The sequence below is a fragment of the Sceloporus occidentalis genome, unplaced genomic scaffold, assembly GCF_023333645.1.
Source record: "Sceloporus occidentalis isolate IW3139 unplaced genomic scaffold, rSceOcc1.0.p SCAF_26, whole genome shotgun sequence".
Lineage (NCBI taxonomy): Eukaryota > Metazoa > Chordata > Lepidosauria > Squamata > Phrynosomatidae > Sceloporus > Sceloporus occidentalis.
Window position 1 is genome coordinate 8,726,329 of NW_028317006.1, and position 20,079 is coordinate 8,746,407.

The 20,079-nt window shown below is 41.6% G+C and overlaps 1 protein-coding gene across 1 annotated transcript in view; it reads right to left on the bottom strand.

The window, feature by feature from the left end:
• LOC149300129 (adhesion G protein-coupled receptor A2-like) overlaps positions 1-20,079 on the bottom strand; it is an 88,236-nt gene that overhangs the window by 15,597 nt on the left and 52,560 nt on the right. Inside the window, exons 3-7 of the mRNA XM_089485640.1 lie at positions 8,886-8,957; positions 7,093-7,164; positions 5,063-5,134; positions 3,564-3,727; positions 2,300-2,513 (exon numbers count right to left, since the gene is read on the bottom strand). Of these exons, the coding sequence (XP_089341766.1) occupies positions 2,300-2,513; positions 3,564-3,727; positions 5,063-5,130 (446 nt within the window). The 5' untranslated portion in view covers positions 5,131-5,134; positions 7,093-7,164; positions 8,886-8,957. The remainder of the gene's footprint in view (positions 1-2,299; positions 2,514-3,563; positions 3,728-5,062; positions 5,135-7,092; positions 7,165-8,885; positions 8,958-20,079) is intronic.

The window sequence follows — 20,079 nt, forward strand, 5'->3', positions numbered from 1 at the left end:
AACACTAAGCTTCCTAAGCAAGTCTAGGAGGCACCTTTGGCCGAATGCCCTGATGTGATAACCCACAAGCCCTGTAAAAGGCCAAGAACAAATGGATGGGTGCAAGAACACTGAAGGATAAAGAGGGAAGTGGTATAAATTTCATAATACAAAAACTGGCAGTGTCTTCTGCCCCATAGAATGGTCCCTCACAGATGATTCATATAACGTAATTCATAGAGCAATCCAGAATGTCTAGGTGTTTGGTTTCAACCTTTACTTCGTTATTTTCATCACAGACATTAAGAATGCTGGGCTACAGGGTCAGGCTGGCAACGACCAGAATGAAGAGCCAAGCCAAGCCCAGCCAAATGGCTGCTTTATTTTCATATCCAAGGATTTATTGGTGCATGGACTTTACTCAACATAAATGAACATTGTGCACCCTACTATTTACTAATAATCACCAAAATGAACAGAAAATAGACTATATCAAGCACTAGAAAAAAAATGGTTTTCCTATAACACGAATGGATCATATTCCAGATGATCCATAAAAAGGCAACTGGTGGTCGATTTTAAAATCCAAGTACAGACTTGCCAACTTTTTCTATGCTAATATCAATGTAGCACTAAATACTATGCGGTTATTTCCTTACAGACCTATTAAACTAAAAAGTATTTTCACGAAATTGTACTTTAAAAAAATAACATTTGTCTTTGTTTTTAAAGACTTTTGGGGCTACTTTGAAAACACGTTTTCATGTGAATTCAATTTAAGGAGTATTAAACCTTAGAAAACTTTAATGCAGGCCAATAAACATTGGTGGGTGGCGAATGTTTCAGAGACTGTGCTGTAAATGAACTATTAAAATAAAGAAGCTTATTCAGACCATAGTATATAGGCTGGCAGATCGTGGGTTAATAGAATCAAATCGCTTCGCCAATTTTTTTCTTCAGTGCTAAAGAAAGCTTTCCGGAGTTATTTTTAAATTGACAATGGTGAGAGTTGTTAATATGGTTTATTTGTATAATTTTTGATAATTCACTAGCAGGTCATTTCTTATAAAGGAAATTAGCATTTTCTTCCATACTGAATTTTGCAATTTGGGAGATTTGGGGGAAAACTATGCTCTTTAAAAGCTTAGCAGCTTAATAATGAATATTTCCTTCCCTGCACATTCACTCTCGCTTTCATTACCTACAACCATCGGTCTGTGACAAATGGAGCTCCTGTCCAAGACCTGAGCAATAGCTTTCTTCTCTGTTTATTGAACAAGGAGTGAAGATATCTACAACAACCCCATGGCAAAATCCATAAAAATAAGTATAACCACAATGCAAATGACAACTAGGTGCAAATGTACATAGAGGGGGCACTGGTGTGGGTACTATTTCTGGTGGGGGGTAGGTGTTTCTTCTTGGTCTACAGTTAGGACAACCATGAAAGTTGGAGACCAGTTTATGTTCTTTCATGATTATGTACTAAACTGTGGAAAGCCACAACCATTCTAGCACATAGGATCTATATGTGAGACAGAAAATTTGCACTGGAATGGAAGCTCTCCAACCCATCACGTTGGTGCAAAATAGATTTTTTTTTATTGGGCTGTAGTTATAGTTTTTTAGATGTCTGGAAAAGAAAGGCATCTAGATAGATAGGCGTAACATGTTATATGTAAAAAAAAAACCCCAAAAAACAACATAATGACTCTGGAATCTGAAGTCTAGCACAGTTTACAAACGAAACAGTGTTTTGGAAAAGCCTGTGGGATCTATGTAACACGTGTTTATTTTCAAGTGTTATTTTGCCTGAACTTTAACAATGAAACATGTACAGACTAGGTGGGCCAAGTAACTCTTATCTGAATTCGGTTGCCAAGTTTCTTAGAGCACCTTGGCAGAAGAAACGTACATCCGATAGGAGCCCCTGAACGCACAGGATGTGCCTTCACGCTGGGAGGAAACGGCTGATTTGCCAGCTAGGAATAAACAGTTTATCAGCGCTGGAGTCAGCAGGATGCACAATCCTAATACCAGGACCATGTGCTAAATTTAAACGCAGACACCAAATGTAAACAAGACATTCCTGGTCTCCCTTAGCTCATGTCTAACATGCACTAGAACAGCCAGAACTGATTCTGGAACTGGAATGTCATATGTTGCATTGTCCGTGACCCATGTGACTTACCACACATGACACATAGCCCATTTTCTATAACACACTACATGTATAAGGAAAAACAAGAGAGAGTCCTCCTGGCAATAGCAGGTTACAGAATAATCATGTAAACTCTATGGTGAAAACCATGAGCAGTACCTCGTAATGTAGGTGCAGTCATGGATTATGGTATCTTCCAGTATTATGCCAAGCTCCTCGTCCTCTTCTACCTGCTTCCCGTTGTGGTACCAGATGACTTGGCTGCGGTTTCCCATGTAGCTGGCTGTGCACTGGATGGGCAGACGGTCCCCCTGGAACACGACTTGCCGCAGAGATGGAATGAGGTGATGAGTGTGAAGTTCTGGAGTCCCCTCTGTGAGAGAGAGAAGAGGATCAGCTCCTGGAGTCATCAAATGAGCATACTATTCTTAGAATAATTTGTTTGTGGAAATATTACAATAAATATAAAGACGCTACATAATATAATATCTCCTTGATTGTATATGTATGTCCACCCAGTCCCTGGTGCTACTTAAACTGTAAGCTCTACAGGACAGGGACCCCCTTTCTTGATGTAATTATAACTATAGTTCCCAATCAAAATGTCTGTAGACTGCTGTACTTAATATATGACGCAATTAGTGTGTCTCCTGGTATTATTTTGTAAACTGCAAAGCACTACTACTGTATATTAATACTTTATAAATAAAAATAGACACATACATTATACCCGAACCTCATGGCTGTAAATGGACATTAGATAGGTGTCTTCCTCGTGTTTTAAAATGTATACTATATATCTAAACACAAATAGTACTGTGCCCTCCACAAAAATAAAGCAACTTCTAATTCATAACGTGATCAGAAGTAAAAGCTAAATTATAACAGTTTACCATACCTGGGAACTCCCAGGGTTTGACCCGGAGATTGCTGGGTGAGCGCTGCTTCTCCGGTTCTCCGGTTCAAGACCTGAATTCTCCAGGTCGTGGGAGCGGGGTCTTGACACGCCCCACTCCCCGCCCATTTTCCTTTTAAATGGGGGTGTTTCCGGCTGCCGCCAGCAGGAGTGCCCCCAACGTCAGTGGGAGCTCCTATCAACGTAAAGCACGGCGCCAAGAAGTTCACAGGTATGCAGATCAGTCCATCTATTTTAAAATATCTTGTATGACCTCAAACATTACTCATTCCTCTATTCGGAACGTCCATTGCATCAGATAAATAACCTCTACCAATTTTGTACTTTGTTAAAAAGATGACAGAAGAATCCTGCAGTGTTCTGCTTGCTACGTGCTATGGGCTCAAGGATGGCCAATGGGCCTGATACTGGTTATAAGTGGTGTTTTAGATTGTAGACTGCACACAAAGGTTGATATTCAACCAGGTTACGTGCGGTCTTGTGGTCATCATTCAATGGGTAACTCACCACAGTGTAGCTGATTTTCCTTCAAGTTCCTCAGAGGCCGATCTCTAAGAGCGCTCGGATAAACACATAGGGTCCTGTCTGACACTTGAGCCGAGCCATTCCTGGTCCACGATGCCAGCCAACGCAGATTACAGTCACAGGTGAGATATTCTGATGCCAAATCCCTGTTAAAGTAAAAGCGTTTATTCCACTAGATCCCTGCCATACAGTATTAAGGGTGCATGCTTCCTCAACGGTTCCGTGACATACGACAAGTGACATGGCCTGGAGCTGTTGTAATTCAGACACGTTCAAAGCCGAGTGCAATGCAGATGTATAAAGAAGAAGGCTGCACAGTAGGCATAAACACTAGTACACACTCACTCCTCACTACACATCCAGAATCTCTGTAACAAACACTAATTCATTAGGCAATTTATACTGGGATTTTAATTCTACATATGCACTGATAAACAAACTAGGATTGAACTCTAGTTCCATCAATACAATCCAAGCATAAATAAACTTTTAAGCACTTGCTCTTGTATAAATAGGATTTGGAGAAGTTTTATCACCACTTACTGTGTAATGTTTCAAAAGATCCATTTGGACTTTTTACTCAATTTATTTTATACATAAATAAATAAATATTAGGATTTTCTTTCCACTTGATGGTAAGCATTATTCGACATGCCTATGTGTTTGGTCCATTTGACAAAGACAGACATTTAGCTGTTTTGCAAACACTGGACAACCTTTATGACCTGATAGTCCATTAAAACTTACATTTGGCTAAATAAATTCCAACGTTGCTGAGAATTTAACCCAGATGTAAAAATGTAGACTATCATAACCATCATACTTGGTGTTCGTCCAACTAATTAGTGCTTGGCAAACATTCAAATCTTGAGTTGTACAGAACTCAGTAACTACTCATAGTTGAATTATCTACACTCAAGGTACTTGTTTGGGTTGGTCCAATAGTTAATCCTTATTAGTAGTTGTACCTTCCTTCCCTATGTCATAAAAACTGTATCATCCTTACTGTTTACCAATGTAGCCAAAATATATGAGAAAAAAAGAAGTTCCCAAATAGCTAATTCCGTTGCCCTCTTATATTGGCTCATCTCCTACTGTCCTCACTTTAACCATGCCCCCCCCCCACCAAAACATGCCCTGGAGACCAGATCCTGTCACTATGTTTGGATGCAATAGTCAGTCTGAATATACATTTGTTTAGTCAACATTGAATTAACACATTTTCTAATTTGTATTATTGTGTTATTCATTATTGTGACTTTGAGGCTGTAGAACACAGTGAAACACTCATACCCATCAATTATTCTGAGGGCCTAGAAAACTGGGACAGAGACATTTGGGTACAACTTCTAAAGAGAAGTTATGTTGCCCAATTATTAATGTAAAGCGCACTACATAGCCTGACAAGGAAAAATAGGAACAGAGATTTTAAAATACTGTTTCAGATTTACGTAATTCGATACAAAAACATAGATACTTACACAACTTTCAAGGAGGGCATTTCATCAAACACCCCTGGATTAAGGCTGGAGAAGATGTTTCCTGACATGATGCTACAAAACAATTAAGTGGAATTAAACCATAAAAGAATTATAGTTTCCTATAAACGGTGTGACACAAAGTGTGGAAAAAGTCTTATCACTATAGCAACCAATGGAATCTTATGGCTGAATGGACCAGTCCATCAATTGCTATATATGTATATATATATATATATATATATATATATATATATATATATATATATATATATATATATATATATATATATATATATATATATATATATATCACATGAAACTAAGATGACTCTTAAAATACTACTTCTACAGCCTATTACTATTCAACTTTTGTAACCCATCAGAATAGTTAATCTAGAATACTAGCTTTCTATACTCGCTGACGATGCTGACAAGCTCTGCATACCAAACGTGTGATTTCAGGTTGGTATACTGTCCAAAAAATGCTAAGATTAATGCAACTCGATGGGAATTATTAGATCAGGTAGACAACTTGAAGCCAAGAAAATCTCTATTCAGATCATTTCTTGGGAGTATTACTTCAAAGCACAGAAGAATATTAGTAATGATTCAAACACCAAATCAGTGAATGACTTCTAAGATTGTGATATATTTTATTGGCCAAACTCATCCATCTAATGACATTTTGTAATGTTTTCCAGACAGCAGAAGCATGTTCATCTAGAGCTAGTATGGCCAAGAACATCCATTAATTTTGGATCAGTGAAATTCATCACTTAATAGTAGTAAAACGGCTTCAAAACACGTTTTCAGCTTAAAGAGAAATGCACATCTGGCATTATCTTTAAATCCCCGCTGATGCCAGCAGGAGAAAACATCTCTTCTCCTGTAGAACGAGGACACAAACTTGACACTGGAGGAGCTATCCAAGACTTCTCTCCGGTAGCACAAACTCACTCATTACAGAGTCTGTAACTACATAAATACTGCTGGAGACACTCAGAAAATTATACAGATGACCATCACACAAGGTGGTAACGTTACAGCCACAGTAGCGAATGTTCTGGATGTCTGCCCCTGTGGGTGCTGGAATTATAGGTTTTATTTTAAACTACAACCCCACAGCTCCTCAACAGCTGGAAACGGAGCAGCGTGTGTGCAGCGGGATGGATCTTTCTAATGCCACAAATAGCGCAAAAAGATAGAAGAGGAAAGAAAAGGAACAGAGAGGATGGTAATTTAACCTTCTCAAAATAGAAGTTGGTCTCACAAATGCTTAGTCAAGAGGTTTTATGTGGATGGTAGTGTCAGATGAGTTCTGGCATTTTAATAGTGGGTATATTTTAAGAAATTGGTAAATGATCCTCTGCTTTGTGGTTGCACAAATAAGAGGGTATATTCTAGTCCCCGTATGGACCCACTGCCAAGATATACAAATGCCTGCTTTTCAGATTTTTTCAGTTTGAAATTTTCCTAGACTGACTGTCCTATGAGTATCGGTACAGATAGTTCAACCATAAAAAATACATTAGGTGATCCATAATATATAGATACCTACTAATCAGGAACATGAGAATGAAAGTACACATCATATATATCAGGAGGCATGCAATATATATATATATATATATATATATATACATTTATACACACATACACAGACTGAAAAATGTTAAGGGAACAGGACATTCTCACAGCAGACATATAAGTTAGTCGCTGACAATGAACACTGAAAAAGAATAAAACCTACAGGATAACAACAATTTTAATAAAGCTCTATTGTATGATTTTATCATTAATTTGCCAAAAAGTAAAAAAATAAGACATGGCCACCACCCTACTGACATATTTATTATATGATTCATTAAGATGGTATGCCTACATACATTCAGGTAAGGTCATGTGAGTTCCCACACCGATACCTCTGTAATAGTAATCAGATGTACATGCATGTAAGTGTCGTGTACATTGTAAATACAGAATGTCAGAATGCTTATATAAAAAACAGATGAACTTGGGAGCTTACGTACAGGCGGGTAAGACTGCTCAGACCCTGAAAGGCAGCAGGGTTCACGCAGCCAATTCTGTTATTCGAGATGTCCCTAAAACAGAAACAGATATGGCATTCAGTAACAGAAAAGAGAGATACATTTATATTCTATTTAATAGGCATTATCTAGTTGCGTGTTTTTATTACTCATGTTTATAAACCCCAATATATCCTGCAATGGTACAACATTAAAAATATTAGAGAGCACATGTACATAGCATGATGGCCCCTCGAAGTTCTCTTGGGCCTAATGCTACGCCCAGAATAATGGTAACACGTTAAGCATATTCACGTAAGCAGAATTCCCAGACCATCTAAGCAGCAACCACAACCATATACTCTCCAGGAATGGAATCTTAGAGTAAACCTTTGCCTGTATTACCCTCTCCAATTCCATGCACGACATTCTCACACTGCAGGGATGATCCCTGTCGTCACCACTCTTAAAGTGACGCAGACAGTAGTAAATGCTAAAACATTGAACTATTTCTATTTTAATAATAATAATGGCAATATCATATTCAAATTCAAACTCCGCAGTAACGTGCACTACTTATGTTAGGTTTGGTCAGACTACGGTATATCGGCAGAAGACAGGAAGCTGTCGGTGATTCCTTCACTGGAATATGTATGCAAAGAAGCCACCATAATGCATTTGATCCCAAAGGACGTTCCCAGAGGTCCCCAGGATGATCAAGTAGCTTTGAAAGACTGGTTGGGGGTTTTAACAAAAGTGCACACCGCAGCAGAAAGAAATAATTATAAGGGGTCGTATAAGAGACTTAATTGTGACTTGTTGAGTTTTTATAAGGCACAGAAAATTGGCCCTTGGAGGAGCCATTATTTAAGAATATGACTCGATGCATCCCACTAGGACCACAACTTTCTTTTCTCCTTGATGCTCAGACACTCTAAACCTGTTCTGGATGCATCTATTTTTTTCGCCCAACACCACCATCTATTTAGTGCTGTACAAAGGCCAAAGGTAGTGTGACCACATCGGCCATCTTCACATACAGCTGCACAGGTGAAGCACTCCCCCCTGTAGTATGTGTGATGTATAAACTCGTGGAAGGGAATCAGTTAAAGATCTCACACCCTGGAGAGCCGCATTTAACCTCTCAGCAATATGAGAATATTCTATGTGCCCTGGAAAACATGGCCAATATGGAGGCCCCCCCCCCAATCTCAAGGTTTCCAAGAACTGACTCCTTCCTATTTTGTGATCATATACAAGACTCCCATTTTAGATTTTAGTACAAGTGATTCAATTAAATAATAAGTCAAGCTTTCCATGTGGACCGCTGTTAGAGTCATTTGGATAACACTTTTGGAGAGTCACTACATAGAATCTTCACGACAGTCAATTAAAGAGCAGATTTTTCAAGAGTCTCAGTTCCCAGGTATGCCCCAGCTAAAAAGGGAAGTTGCTTAGTAATAGTCAATCCGCTCATGTCTTTTTCTCCCATTTTGCTTATTATCCGACCCCGATCCTTCCGCTGCGCTCTAACTGTGAACCTTGTCCTAAAAAGCATTTTTAACCATGGGGCATTAAAGGTATTTCTATTTACTCTGTAATGTCACTGGGGATCTTCCCGTCTTATAAGCAAGATTTTCTTTTAAGTTACATTAACCATTCTGATTCAGCGTAGTCACTTCTTGCAGAGTTCTTAACTTGAACCCGACTGCGAAAATTCTCAATGTAACTTTTAACTAAAGCAACGGTTTAAGAGGCGAGAAGCCAATGGTTGCTGGGAGCTGCTCTATACTTACAGACGCTTTAACTCGGACAGTCCCAAGAAGGCTCCAGGCTCTATCTTACTGATCAGATTGTTCTTTAAATCCCTGAAAGGAAGAGTGAAAATAATAACATACATTATAACTGATACTGTAGGAGCTAAGATCTTTATAAATACTACAAGAGAGATCGACATCTGATCATTAGGTAGATGGTGAAATCAAAGCTTAGTCTAATAAGGGCATTATAGAACACAGTATAAAAAATCATGCACACAAACAGATAAAATAAGACAGTTCAGCTCTAGAACCATAACGTTTTAGACTGGATTACTGGAACTTTAATGCGGAGACACTTAACACAACAGCTGGTTGATCCGGTTCATTTGTAATATAGGAGAAATAAAAACTAGACATGACCTCCAGAGATCTACATTTACTCCAGCAGTGCCCGATTTTATACCAGGTGGGGCAGGGGCAACGGTGTCCTAGTGATGCCCAGAGTTGAACATTTTAGGCTACTATGTTAAATGTGAGTTTTAATTGCTGTTCCACATATAACCACTAGAGTGCCCATAGCATCAGGAAGATAGGGCAGCACTTACACATTTCCTGGGACCTTTCTGTGCTCGGCTTCTGGGTTTGCTATACAGTCTTTTTCAACATACTGTATGTTGACTGGAGAGCATTATAAAAAACTTCAGTAAAATGCTGCCCCCTAACGTGCCATGAACCATACCCCCTAAATCAAAAGTGCCCTTTTTTGGCCCTTTTACGTTGGCAAGTATGATATTGCCTGATATAACTATATAACCTCAGATGTTTCAAGTTTATACATTCCTCCGTGTTCTTCTGAGTGTTCTGAGCAGCATCTTTTGGAAAGTGTGTAGATGCAACAATTCAGTTTTTTTTAATTTTCTGTCTTTTTTGTTATATATATATATATATATATATATATATATATATAATTTTCTTTTATTTATGTAGCGCCAACAATCTACGCAGCACTTAATACGATACATATATTCAAGGAGTATGACGAGAATTGACAGACTAAGACAAACCGATACATTAGGTGGAGAGAGCCCTGCTCCCAAGCTTAATTATATATATAAATATAAATATAAATATAAATCTATACAAATACATCACCTCTGCCAAACTTGTCTATATCAGCAGCACCTTATTTTCTAAAAGAAACCCTGGTGGGATAGAAGAAAGTCCCCCGACCCCCCATAGTACTAGAGAGTAACAGAAACGTCTAAAAAATACCGCCCCCTATTTGTATCATTGTAATCAATCTCAGAAACCACATTTTTAAATTCTGTATTTTTGATTCTTACCATCTGAGTTAAAGGCTAAACATAGTAAAGGTAAATGTGAGTTCTGCTTGGCTTTTGCAGTTGCATTTAGCTTGGACACACAAGCGAATCCTGAGCTGGGGCGAATCTCCTAAGTGACATCTCTAAGTGAGGAGTTACAAGCAAAGAAGGAGAGTATATTCATTACTATTGCAAGGGGGAGCACTGTGTTTGTTTGTGTTGTGTTCAGTGTAAAGTTTTGTTGAAAAAAGCAAAAAAAAAAAAGGGTAAGGGCTATTTCAGGTGTGTTGCTAATTAAGTAACCTTCTCTGTGAGTTCTGCTTGGCTTTTGCAGTTGCATTTAGCTTGGACACACAAGCGAATCCTGAGCTGGGGCGAATCTTCTAAGTGACATCTCTAAGTGAGGAGTTACAAGCAAAGAAGGAGTTAAAAAGCAAAAAGGAGTTAAAAAGCAAGAAGGAGGGTGAAGTATAAATCCTTGTGATTGCATATAATATATTTATATATATTTTGCGCCTTACTGTCTGTTTTTGCCAGTTATTGGAGCTATCCCCATTGCCAAGATGTCCTCCATGTTTGACAATGCGGTCAGGTGTACATCTTGCTCAATGTATGCAATCCTTGAGCAGCGCTTCGAGGGTGCATATTGCTGTGCGAGATGTGTGCGGGTTGCTCATTTGGAAGCACAAATCCTGAGTCTAGAGGAGCAACTGGCAACACTGAGATCTATTGACAACTTGGAGAGGAGTCTGCTGCTCACTGAGCAAGCTCTCTCGCAGGTAGAGGTGGGGGAGGATAGTGGGATGGAGGTACAGGACAGTCAGGCAGCTAGCTGGGTTACAGTTAGAAGGCGGGGTAGGGGGAAAAGCGCCAGGGAGGCTAGTCCTGATCTAGCACACCCCAACAAGTTTGCCCGGTTGGCAGATGAGGGGGATGTTAGTTCAGAGTTAGCAGTACTGCAGCAAGTCACTGCCTCTGACCACCAGAGGGGTGTCTGCTCCAGTAAGGAGGGAAGGAGGAGCGCAGGGCAGGCCAGACAGGTGCTGGTAGTGGGGGACTCAATTATTAGGGGGACAGACAGGGCGATCTGTCACAAAGACCGGGATCGCCGAACAGTGTGTTGTCTGCCTGGCGCTCGAGTTCGGCACATCGCGGATCGGGTTGACAGATTACTGGGAGGGGCTGGAGAAGACCCAGCAGTCATGGTGCACATTGGCACCAATGACAAAGTGAGAGGGAGGCGGAGTGTCCTTAAAAATGATTTCAGGGACTTAGGTAGCAAGCTTAAGGCAAGGACCTCCAAGGTAGTATTTTCTGAAATATTACCTGTACCACGTGCCACACCAGAGAGGCAGCGGGAGATTAGGGAGCTAAACAAGTGGCTCAGAAGCTGGTGTAGGAAGGAGGGGTTTGGGTTCATGGAGAACTGGGCCGACTTCTCTGTCGGATACAGGCTCTACGGTAGGGACGGGCTGCACCTCAATGGGGAGGGTGCAGCTGTGCTTGGGGAGAAGATGGTCAGAAGGGTGGAGGAGTGTTTAAACTAGGGAAAGGGGGGGAGGGAAACTACAATATAGAAGGGGAAGATAGTGTAGATAGAGAGCTGGGGCTTATAAATGTACCTGGGGGTGGAGCAGAGGGAGGGGTTAGAATAGTTAATAGGGATAGGCTTCATAGGGAAAAAAACCATACACCTCTAAATTGTATGCTTACTAATGCCAGAAGTCTGACCAATAAAACTGACGAACTGGAGTTAATAATGTCTGAAGAAAATTATGACATAGTGGGTATAACAGAGACATGGTTGGATGATAGCTATGACTGGGCGGTTAACATACAGGGGTATAGTCTATTCAGGAAGGATCGGAAAAAACGAAAAGGGGGAGGAGTTTGCCTTTATGTAAAGTCCAGCCTAAAGGCCACACTGCGGGAGAATATATGTGAGGGAAATGATAATGTGGAGTCATTATGGGTAGAAATATATGGAAAGAAAAATAATAAAATACTGATCGGGGTTTGCTATAAGCCGCCAAATATAATGGAAGCAGCAGAAGATCAATTATTAAAGCAAATAAACAAGGCAGCTAATCACAATGAGGTGGTTATTATGGGGGACTTTAACTATCCCGACATAAACTGGAAAACCGAGACCTGTGAATCTCATAAAGGAAACCGGTTTCTGACTATAAGTAAGGATAATTATCTGTCCCAAATGGTACAGGACCCGACCAGAGGGGGCGCCCTACTGGACTTAATATTAACCAACAGACCTGACAGAGTAACTAATGTGCAGGTCAGGGGACATCTAGGAAATAGTGATCACAATATGATGCATTATAACTTGTCCTTCAATAAGGGAACTCTTAGAGGAGCCACAAGAACTATGCACTTTAGGAGGGCAAAGTTTGATCAACTAAGAGAAGCCCTTAACACTGTAAATTGGGAAAATGTCCTCAAAAACAAGAGTACAGACGCTCAATGGGAGATTTTTAAGAATATCTTAAATTCTCACTGTGAAAGGTACATACCGTATGGGAATAAAAGAGTCAGGAACAAGAGAAAACCAATGTGGATAAATAAAAATGTAAAGGGGGCAATAAATGGCAAAAAAAAGGCATTTAAGCTACTAAAACAGGAAGGCAGTGAGGAAGCACTAAAAAGCTATCGGGAAAAAAATAAAATATGTAAAAATCAGATAAAAGCAGCAAAATTGGAGACAGAAAGACTCATTGCCAAAGAGAGTAAAACAAACCCCAAAATGTTCTTTAACTATATAAATGGTAAAAAGGTTAACAATGAAAGCGTTGGCCCCTTAAAAAGTAATGAGGGAGAAGTTATAGACGGGGATCAGGAAAAAGCTAATCTATTAAATATATTCTTCTCTGCTGTATTCACAGAGGAAAATGAAATGCCAGGTAATATACAGCAGGATGAGATAAATGCCCCAGTACATGTCGCCTGTCTAACCCAGGAAGAAGTGCAGTGCCGCCTAAAAAAAATCAAAATAGACAAATCACCAGGTCCAGATGGCATTCACCCCCGCGTTCTAAGGGAGTTAAGTAATGTAATAGACAGACCCCTATTTCTAATATTCAAGGACTCTATAGTGACAGGGTCTGTTCCCCAGGACTGGCGCATAGCAAATGTTGTGCCAATATTCAAAAAGGGGACAAAAAGTGACCCGGGGAATTATAGGCCTGTTAGTTTAACTTCTGTTGTGTGTAAACTGTTTGAGGGTTTCCTAAGAGATGCTATTTTGGAGTATCTCAATGAAAATAAGTGTATGACTCCATATCAGCATGGGTTTACAAGGGATCGGTCCTGTCAAACTAACCTGATCAGCTTTTATGAGGAGGTGAGCTCAAGACTGGATCGGGGTGAATCGCTGGATGTCGTATATCTTGATTTTTCCAAAGCATTTGATACGGTGCCACATAAAAGGCTCGTACATAAAATGAGAATGCTTGGGCTGGGGGAGAATGTGTGTATGTGGGTAAGTAACTGGCTCAGTGATAGGAAACAGAGGGTGGTTATTAATGGTACATACTCTGAGTGGGTGACTGTTGCTAGTGGGGTACCACAGGGGTCAGTTTTGGGTCCTATTCTTTTTAATATATTTATTAATGACCTTGTAGAGGGATTGCATAGTAAAGTATCAATCTTTGCAGACGATACTAAGCTCTGTAACGTGGTTAACACGATAGAGGACAGCGCACGATTACAAATGGATCTGCATAGGTTGGAGGCTTGGGCTGGGATGTGGCAGATGAGGTTCAACACAGATAAATGTAAGGTTATGCACATGGGGAAGAAAAATCCAGGCTGGGAATATGTATTAAATGGGAAAACACTGGGGACGACTGACATGGAAAAGGACTTAGGAGTTTTAGTTAACAGTAAATTTACCTGTAGCGACCAGTGTCAGGCAGCTGCTGCTAAGGCAAATAAAATCATGGGGTGCATCAAAAGGGGCATAGATGCCCACGACAAGGAAATAATTCTACCCCTGTACAAGTCACTAGTCAGACCACACATGGAATACTGTGTACAGTACTGGGCACCAGTGTACAAGAAAGATATAGTGGAGCTGGAGAGGGTTCAAAGACGGGCAACCAGAGTAATAAGGGGAATGGGAGGACTACAGTACCCAGAAAGATTATCAGAATTGGGGTTATTTAGTTTGGAAAAAAGACGGCTTAGGGGGGACTTAATAACTATGTATAAATATATAAGGGGACAGTACAGAGATCACTCCCAGGACCTATTTATACCCAGGACTGTATCTATAACAAGGGGACATCCTCTACGGCTGGAGGAAAGAAGGTTTCTACACCAGCACAGACGGGGGTTCTTTACAGTAAGAGCGGTGAGATTATGGAACTCTCTGCCAGAGGAAGTGGTGATGGTAAACTCAATAAAAGAGTTCAAAAGGAGCCTGGACGTGTTTCTTGAAAGCAATAATATTACAAGTTATGGATATTAGATTAATAGGGACAGAACGTTGATCCAGGGATTTATTCTGATTGCCATATTTGGAGTCGGGAAGGAATTTTCCCCCTGGTATGGGGCAATTGGCATCTGCTTCATAAGGGTTTTTTGCCTTCCTCTGGATCAACACAGTAGGGACACAATATGTATATAGGTTGAACTTGATGGACTTTGGTCTTTTTTCAACCTTATGAACTATGTTACTATGTAAGTGCTGTGTTTAATAAAACCTGACCTGCTCTCTGCGGACCCCCTCTCCCCCACCGCCGCTCTTGCTAAAATAGCAATAGTCCATTTTTCTGCGTTTAATAATAAAAAAAGATGTTCCTTTCTTCTGGCCGCAGTTAAAAGCTGGAATATCAGTTGGACCAATAAACAGAGGGAATCAATCATGCGCATGGCTTGCAGGAGAGAGAATATTTCAGCGGTGACTTCTTGCCTCTTTGGGAGAGATAAAATAAAATCACAGTCTGGGGTCAGCGCATCAGCTGCTTAACCTGTTCGGTGCTAGTATGGATCCTGTGAATATCACCACATGTGTTCATTTGTAAATGTCTGCAAGCAGAGCCGGCCTTAGGCGTTGTGGCGCCCTGTGCGGACTACTCCTCTGGCGCCCCCCCCTCTCTGCCCCTTCAAACTACCTGCCCTCTCTGCCCCTTCAAACACCCCCCCTCTCTCTGCCCCTTCAAACTACCCCTCCCCTCTACCACTTCAAACTACCTCTCCCCTCTGCCCCTTCAAACTACCCCCCCTGCCCATTCAAACTACCCCCCCTCTGCCCCTTCAAACTACACCCCCCCTCTGTCCCTTCAAACTACACCCCCCCTCTGCCCATTCAAACTACACCCCCCCTCTGCCCCTTCAAACTACACCCCCCTCCCTCTGCCCCTTCAAACTACACCCCCCCTCTGCCCCTTCAAACTACACCCCTCCCTCTGCCCCTTCAAACTACACCCCCCTCTGCCCCTTCAAACTACACCCCCCCTCTGCCCCTTCAAACTACACCCCCCCTCTGCCCCTTCAAACTACACCCCCCCTCTGCCCCTTCAAACTACCCCCCCCCTCTTCCCCTTCAAACTACACCCCCCCTCTGCCCCTTCAAACTACACCCCCCCTCTGCCCCTTCAAACTACACCCCCCCTCTTCAAACTACACCCCCCCTCTTCAAACTACACCACCCCCCCACTTACCTTGTTGCCGGAGTCCTGCGGTGAGAGCGAGAGGCATCCGTCTTCTCGCTCTGCCGGCATTTCATGTTGAGCGCCGGAATAGTCGAGATGCCGGCACCGTGATGGAGTCACGGAGAGTAAGGGGCGCTGTGTGGTTGCTGAGAACTTCACGAGCAACCGCTCGGCGCCCCTGACCGGGACTTAGATTAAAGCATCGTTTTTGTTTTTTTAAACTTTATTTAACATGAATGATGTTAAATAAAGTTTAAAAAAAACAAAAACGATGCTTTAATCTAAGTCCCGGTCAGGCGCCCCTGCAACCATGGCGCCCTGTGCAGTCGCACAGGTCGCACACCCCTAAGGCCGGCCCTGTCTGCAAGTCACTGGCTGAGCAACCACAAGCTCTACGGTACCCATTGTACAGCGCTGTGGAATAGGATGGCGCTATATAAAACAATAAATAACAATAATACAATACATTTTGCAGGACACAATATCTCATAATACTGTATAGTAACCTTTATGGGCCCAATGAGGGTATACCTATTTCTGACCATTATATTTCATTCTAAATAAAAAGTAATTTCAAAATCTCAAGACACGTTATAAGAGCTGTTATGTTACAAAGCGGTGAAATCTGCAGTCTATTGGCTGCTATGGTGACTGCACTACCATTACCACTTTGCACTAGGATGGCTTTTAATACATAACAAAAGCTGATATTATTTATTGATTTATATGGCGCACTCATATTCTGTGCCGCTGTACACATGGTATAGATGATATCGCAAGTAGTGCATCGCATAACATTTTGGACTTGATCGAAAGGTAAGGTGGACCCTACTATATAGGCTTACAATCTACGGTATCTGGCTATATCAGGGAGTAATCCAAATAAACGCAATTAATCAATAAAACTTTAACCACTAACCCCTACATCAAGAGATTATTATTATTAAATGTTTTATATAGCACCATCATATTCTGTAGCGCTGTACAATCGGTAGACAGAACATAACAAGTAGTATATAAGATAAAAATCTGACTTACAGAAACGTACAATCTAGATGGTAAAAAAATAGCCTCTAGCTGTAATACAAAACCTGTGTGTCAGTTACTGTGCAATAACTGTTACCACCAAGCCAGGACTGGCCATCCGGCAAACCAGAGCAAAATGCCCCGTGCACCGGTGCCATACCTGGGAACTCTCCTCCGGGTCGCAGGAGCGGGGTCTTGACACGCCCCACTCCCCACCCATTTCCCTTTTAAAAGGGGGTGTTTCCTGCTGCCTTCAGGGGGACCGCCCCAACATTGGTGGGACCGCCCCCAACATCAGTGGGACCGCCCCCAACATCAAAGGGAACGCCCATCAACATCAGCGGGAACGCCCCCGGTGTCAGCAGGAACTCCTACTGACATCATTGGCAACTCCCACCAACGTCACAAGACCGCCCGCTGATGTCGGTGGGCAGTCCTGGCCGCATCCCACTAGGGAAGTCTCCGGGTAGCCGGAGCCCAGAAGTTCCCAGGTATGACTGGTGCCTGATGACGCCTCCCCATAACTTTATTGCCACTGGCCCAGCTGATCTCATGTTAACCCACATGCTGCAAGAGTATAGCATCCAGCAAGCAGTCATGTTTTTCGGCCACTGGCAGGGTATTAATCCCTAGTCCGTTACCAGTGCCTTGGACTATTGTATTATCTAAAATATGGGTTTACATATATATTTTTGAACCAGGTTTGCCAAAAGGGTTGAATATCTTCTGTGAATATACACCATCCATTTAGACATCAAACAACTTTGTCCTAGGTTGGCTAAAATTGTTCTATACATTTACCGCAGTCCCCGACCCCAGGACAATGTAAAATTTCCAGTAATGTTAGCAAGTGAGGCACATCTGGGCTTGCTATCAAACACACATTAGTACTGAGGGACAACAAAAACACATGCAACACACATGACAAACATCCTATACCATGAGAAAATGATATAATTTATTATATTCTTAATGAAGAACACTATGGCAACCATTGCAATTAGGCAAGTGGCCCGTATCTTTGACTGCTTAAACCCATAGCAAGGTGAACAAACAAGAAGAACCAAATACCCCACCCAAACCCCAGAAATAAAGACACTAGACACCATTGAGTGGGATAGGGCATTGGGCCACAGCTTTATTAAACCATTCCCCAGGCCAGCGGAAACCAAACATTACACATCTGAAAACAACCTTCCAGCTGCTGAGCGCTAGGCCCAACAGGCAGTTAAATTACCACCGATTGTACCAAGAGTCCCAGCCCTGCGGGTGCCATGAGCGGCCCGCAGGACACGCCTCCCCAAGCCCGCTATGGGCAAATGATCCAGGTTGCCTGAAATTACCGCGTTGGCCAGGGGACCCAGACCGCTGCTGTGACAATGAAGAGAACAAACAGGAAAGAAAAAACAAAACAATATACACAATACAACAAAATTATACACGACCAAAAAAGGGGGCGGGCGGGAGGGGAACGTCTGGAAACTGCTGTTGGTACAGGAAAAAGAGGTAAGAGTCACCTCTTCACCTTCCTATAAACCCTGATAGCTGCAACATTGTTGCAGCTACCCACCAATGAAAAGAAGCTTACTAACCACCATGCATGGGCCAGCAGTCATGATCCCCCTTTCCTATAGGTCCAGGGGGCCCCCTTTACCTGAATTAGAACAGACATGAGCAGCCACACACATCTTGGCATCCATAACGTTATGTTTTTATTTTTTTATTATTTATGCCGCAATGTAATTAAATATGAAATATAAGGAAGCAGTGCCTGTTAAAGCATTTGAATTGGTTTAAGAAAACATAAAAAAAACAAAACAACCTCGTGGCCAGTATTCTTCCACCCGAAGCCGTAGCATATTGTGAAACCAAGTATTTTCTGGACAGCAGAAATAAAACACGGTAATTGGAATCGGAACTTTATGACCCCGAGAATCTAACCACGGAACCTAAGATCACCATTCCAGATCCTGAGATTTACAATAACAGGGCGTTATGGGTTAAACGGCCATCCATGTTGTCAAATACTTTAGGGCATTGCCTGCTGTGAGAGAATTGAGTGTCGAATAAATACAATGGGTCAGAAAACAGATTCTCAGGCACTATAAAGTTTATGGGGTCAAAAATGACAACCACGAGGACAAAGCCAAACAGAAATCAAAGGGGGAGATGCCCTGTGTGTCAGTAAATAATACAGGCCCTCATTGATTTAGCGTGGCCAGCAAGCTTCCAGCACCACAAAAAGCATATTGTACATTGTTACCGAGAAACAAAAGCCACTTTCCATAGTCCATGAGGTTGAGGAAAATAGAAGCTTCTGTCTAAAAATGGTATCTTCCTCTTTTAATTAACCCTTTCAAGAGTAGCATATCACAACGTAAAGAACCAAGAACACAATTAGGAGTATTTAAGCAGGGAAATATACAACTTCAATGGCTAAGCATGACCAGAGTTGTAGTCTATAAAACTGAAGCGGTACATATTCCTTTGGATAGTTCAACTTTCCCTATCCATTCCTTTAACCTTTTGACTAATCAATGGCACAATTTTCAACCAATAGCACTAAATGGACTTGTGTTTGGGGCTACAATTTTAAACATTAATGGACAATATACTATCGTGTCCTTATCGGTACTCATCTATTTAGCCTTAGTTACGCTACTAAGCAATGGGGAACTCGGCCCTAAGAAAGATCCTTGAATAACTGAACTAATAGTTCTTAGCTACAGTACCGCTGAGGTCCACTTGAACCTACTAGGGGTTTAGTGAATATATTCCTCTTCAATGAACAAAGTATGTAATATTGAGTCGACGCTCGATTGGAACTTGTTTGTCTGGTCTCCGTGAAGCACAGATTTGGATGCAGGATATCACCTCCTAGCTCCAGAGGATGAAACTTCGGAGCCAGAGGCTGACTTTGCACTAACTGGGTGGGACGGCTCAGCACGGAGGGGGACAAAGATTCATGATAGGAAAATGTTTTTGGTCTGTATGTCACGCTGACCTCATTGCTGGATTTGTACCCAAAGCCTTCCAAGCAAAACAGGCCCAGGCGTTTCCCAAGACCAGAGAAGAGGTTCCATCTGCATGTGTCCCACAAAACCCCCAACATGTTAACTCTACCCTGCCCGTACATTGTACACATCTAACAATACATGCAAAGACATACGACAGCCTGCAGAGAGGCAATAAGAAACATAGAACTGCAATAAA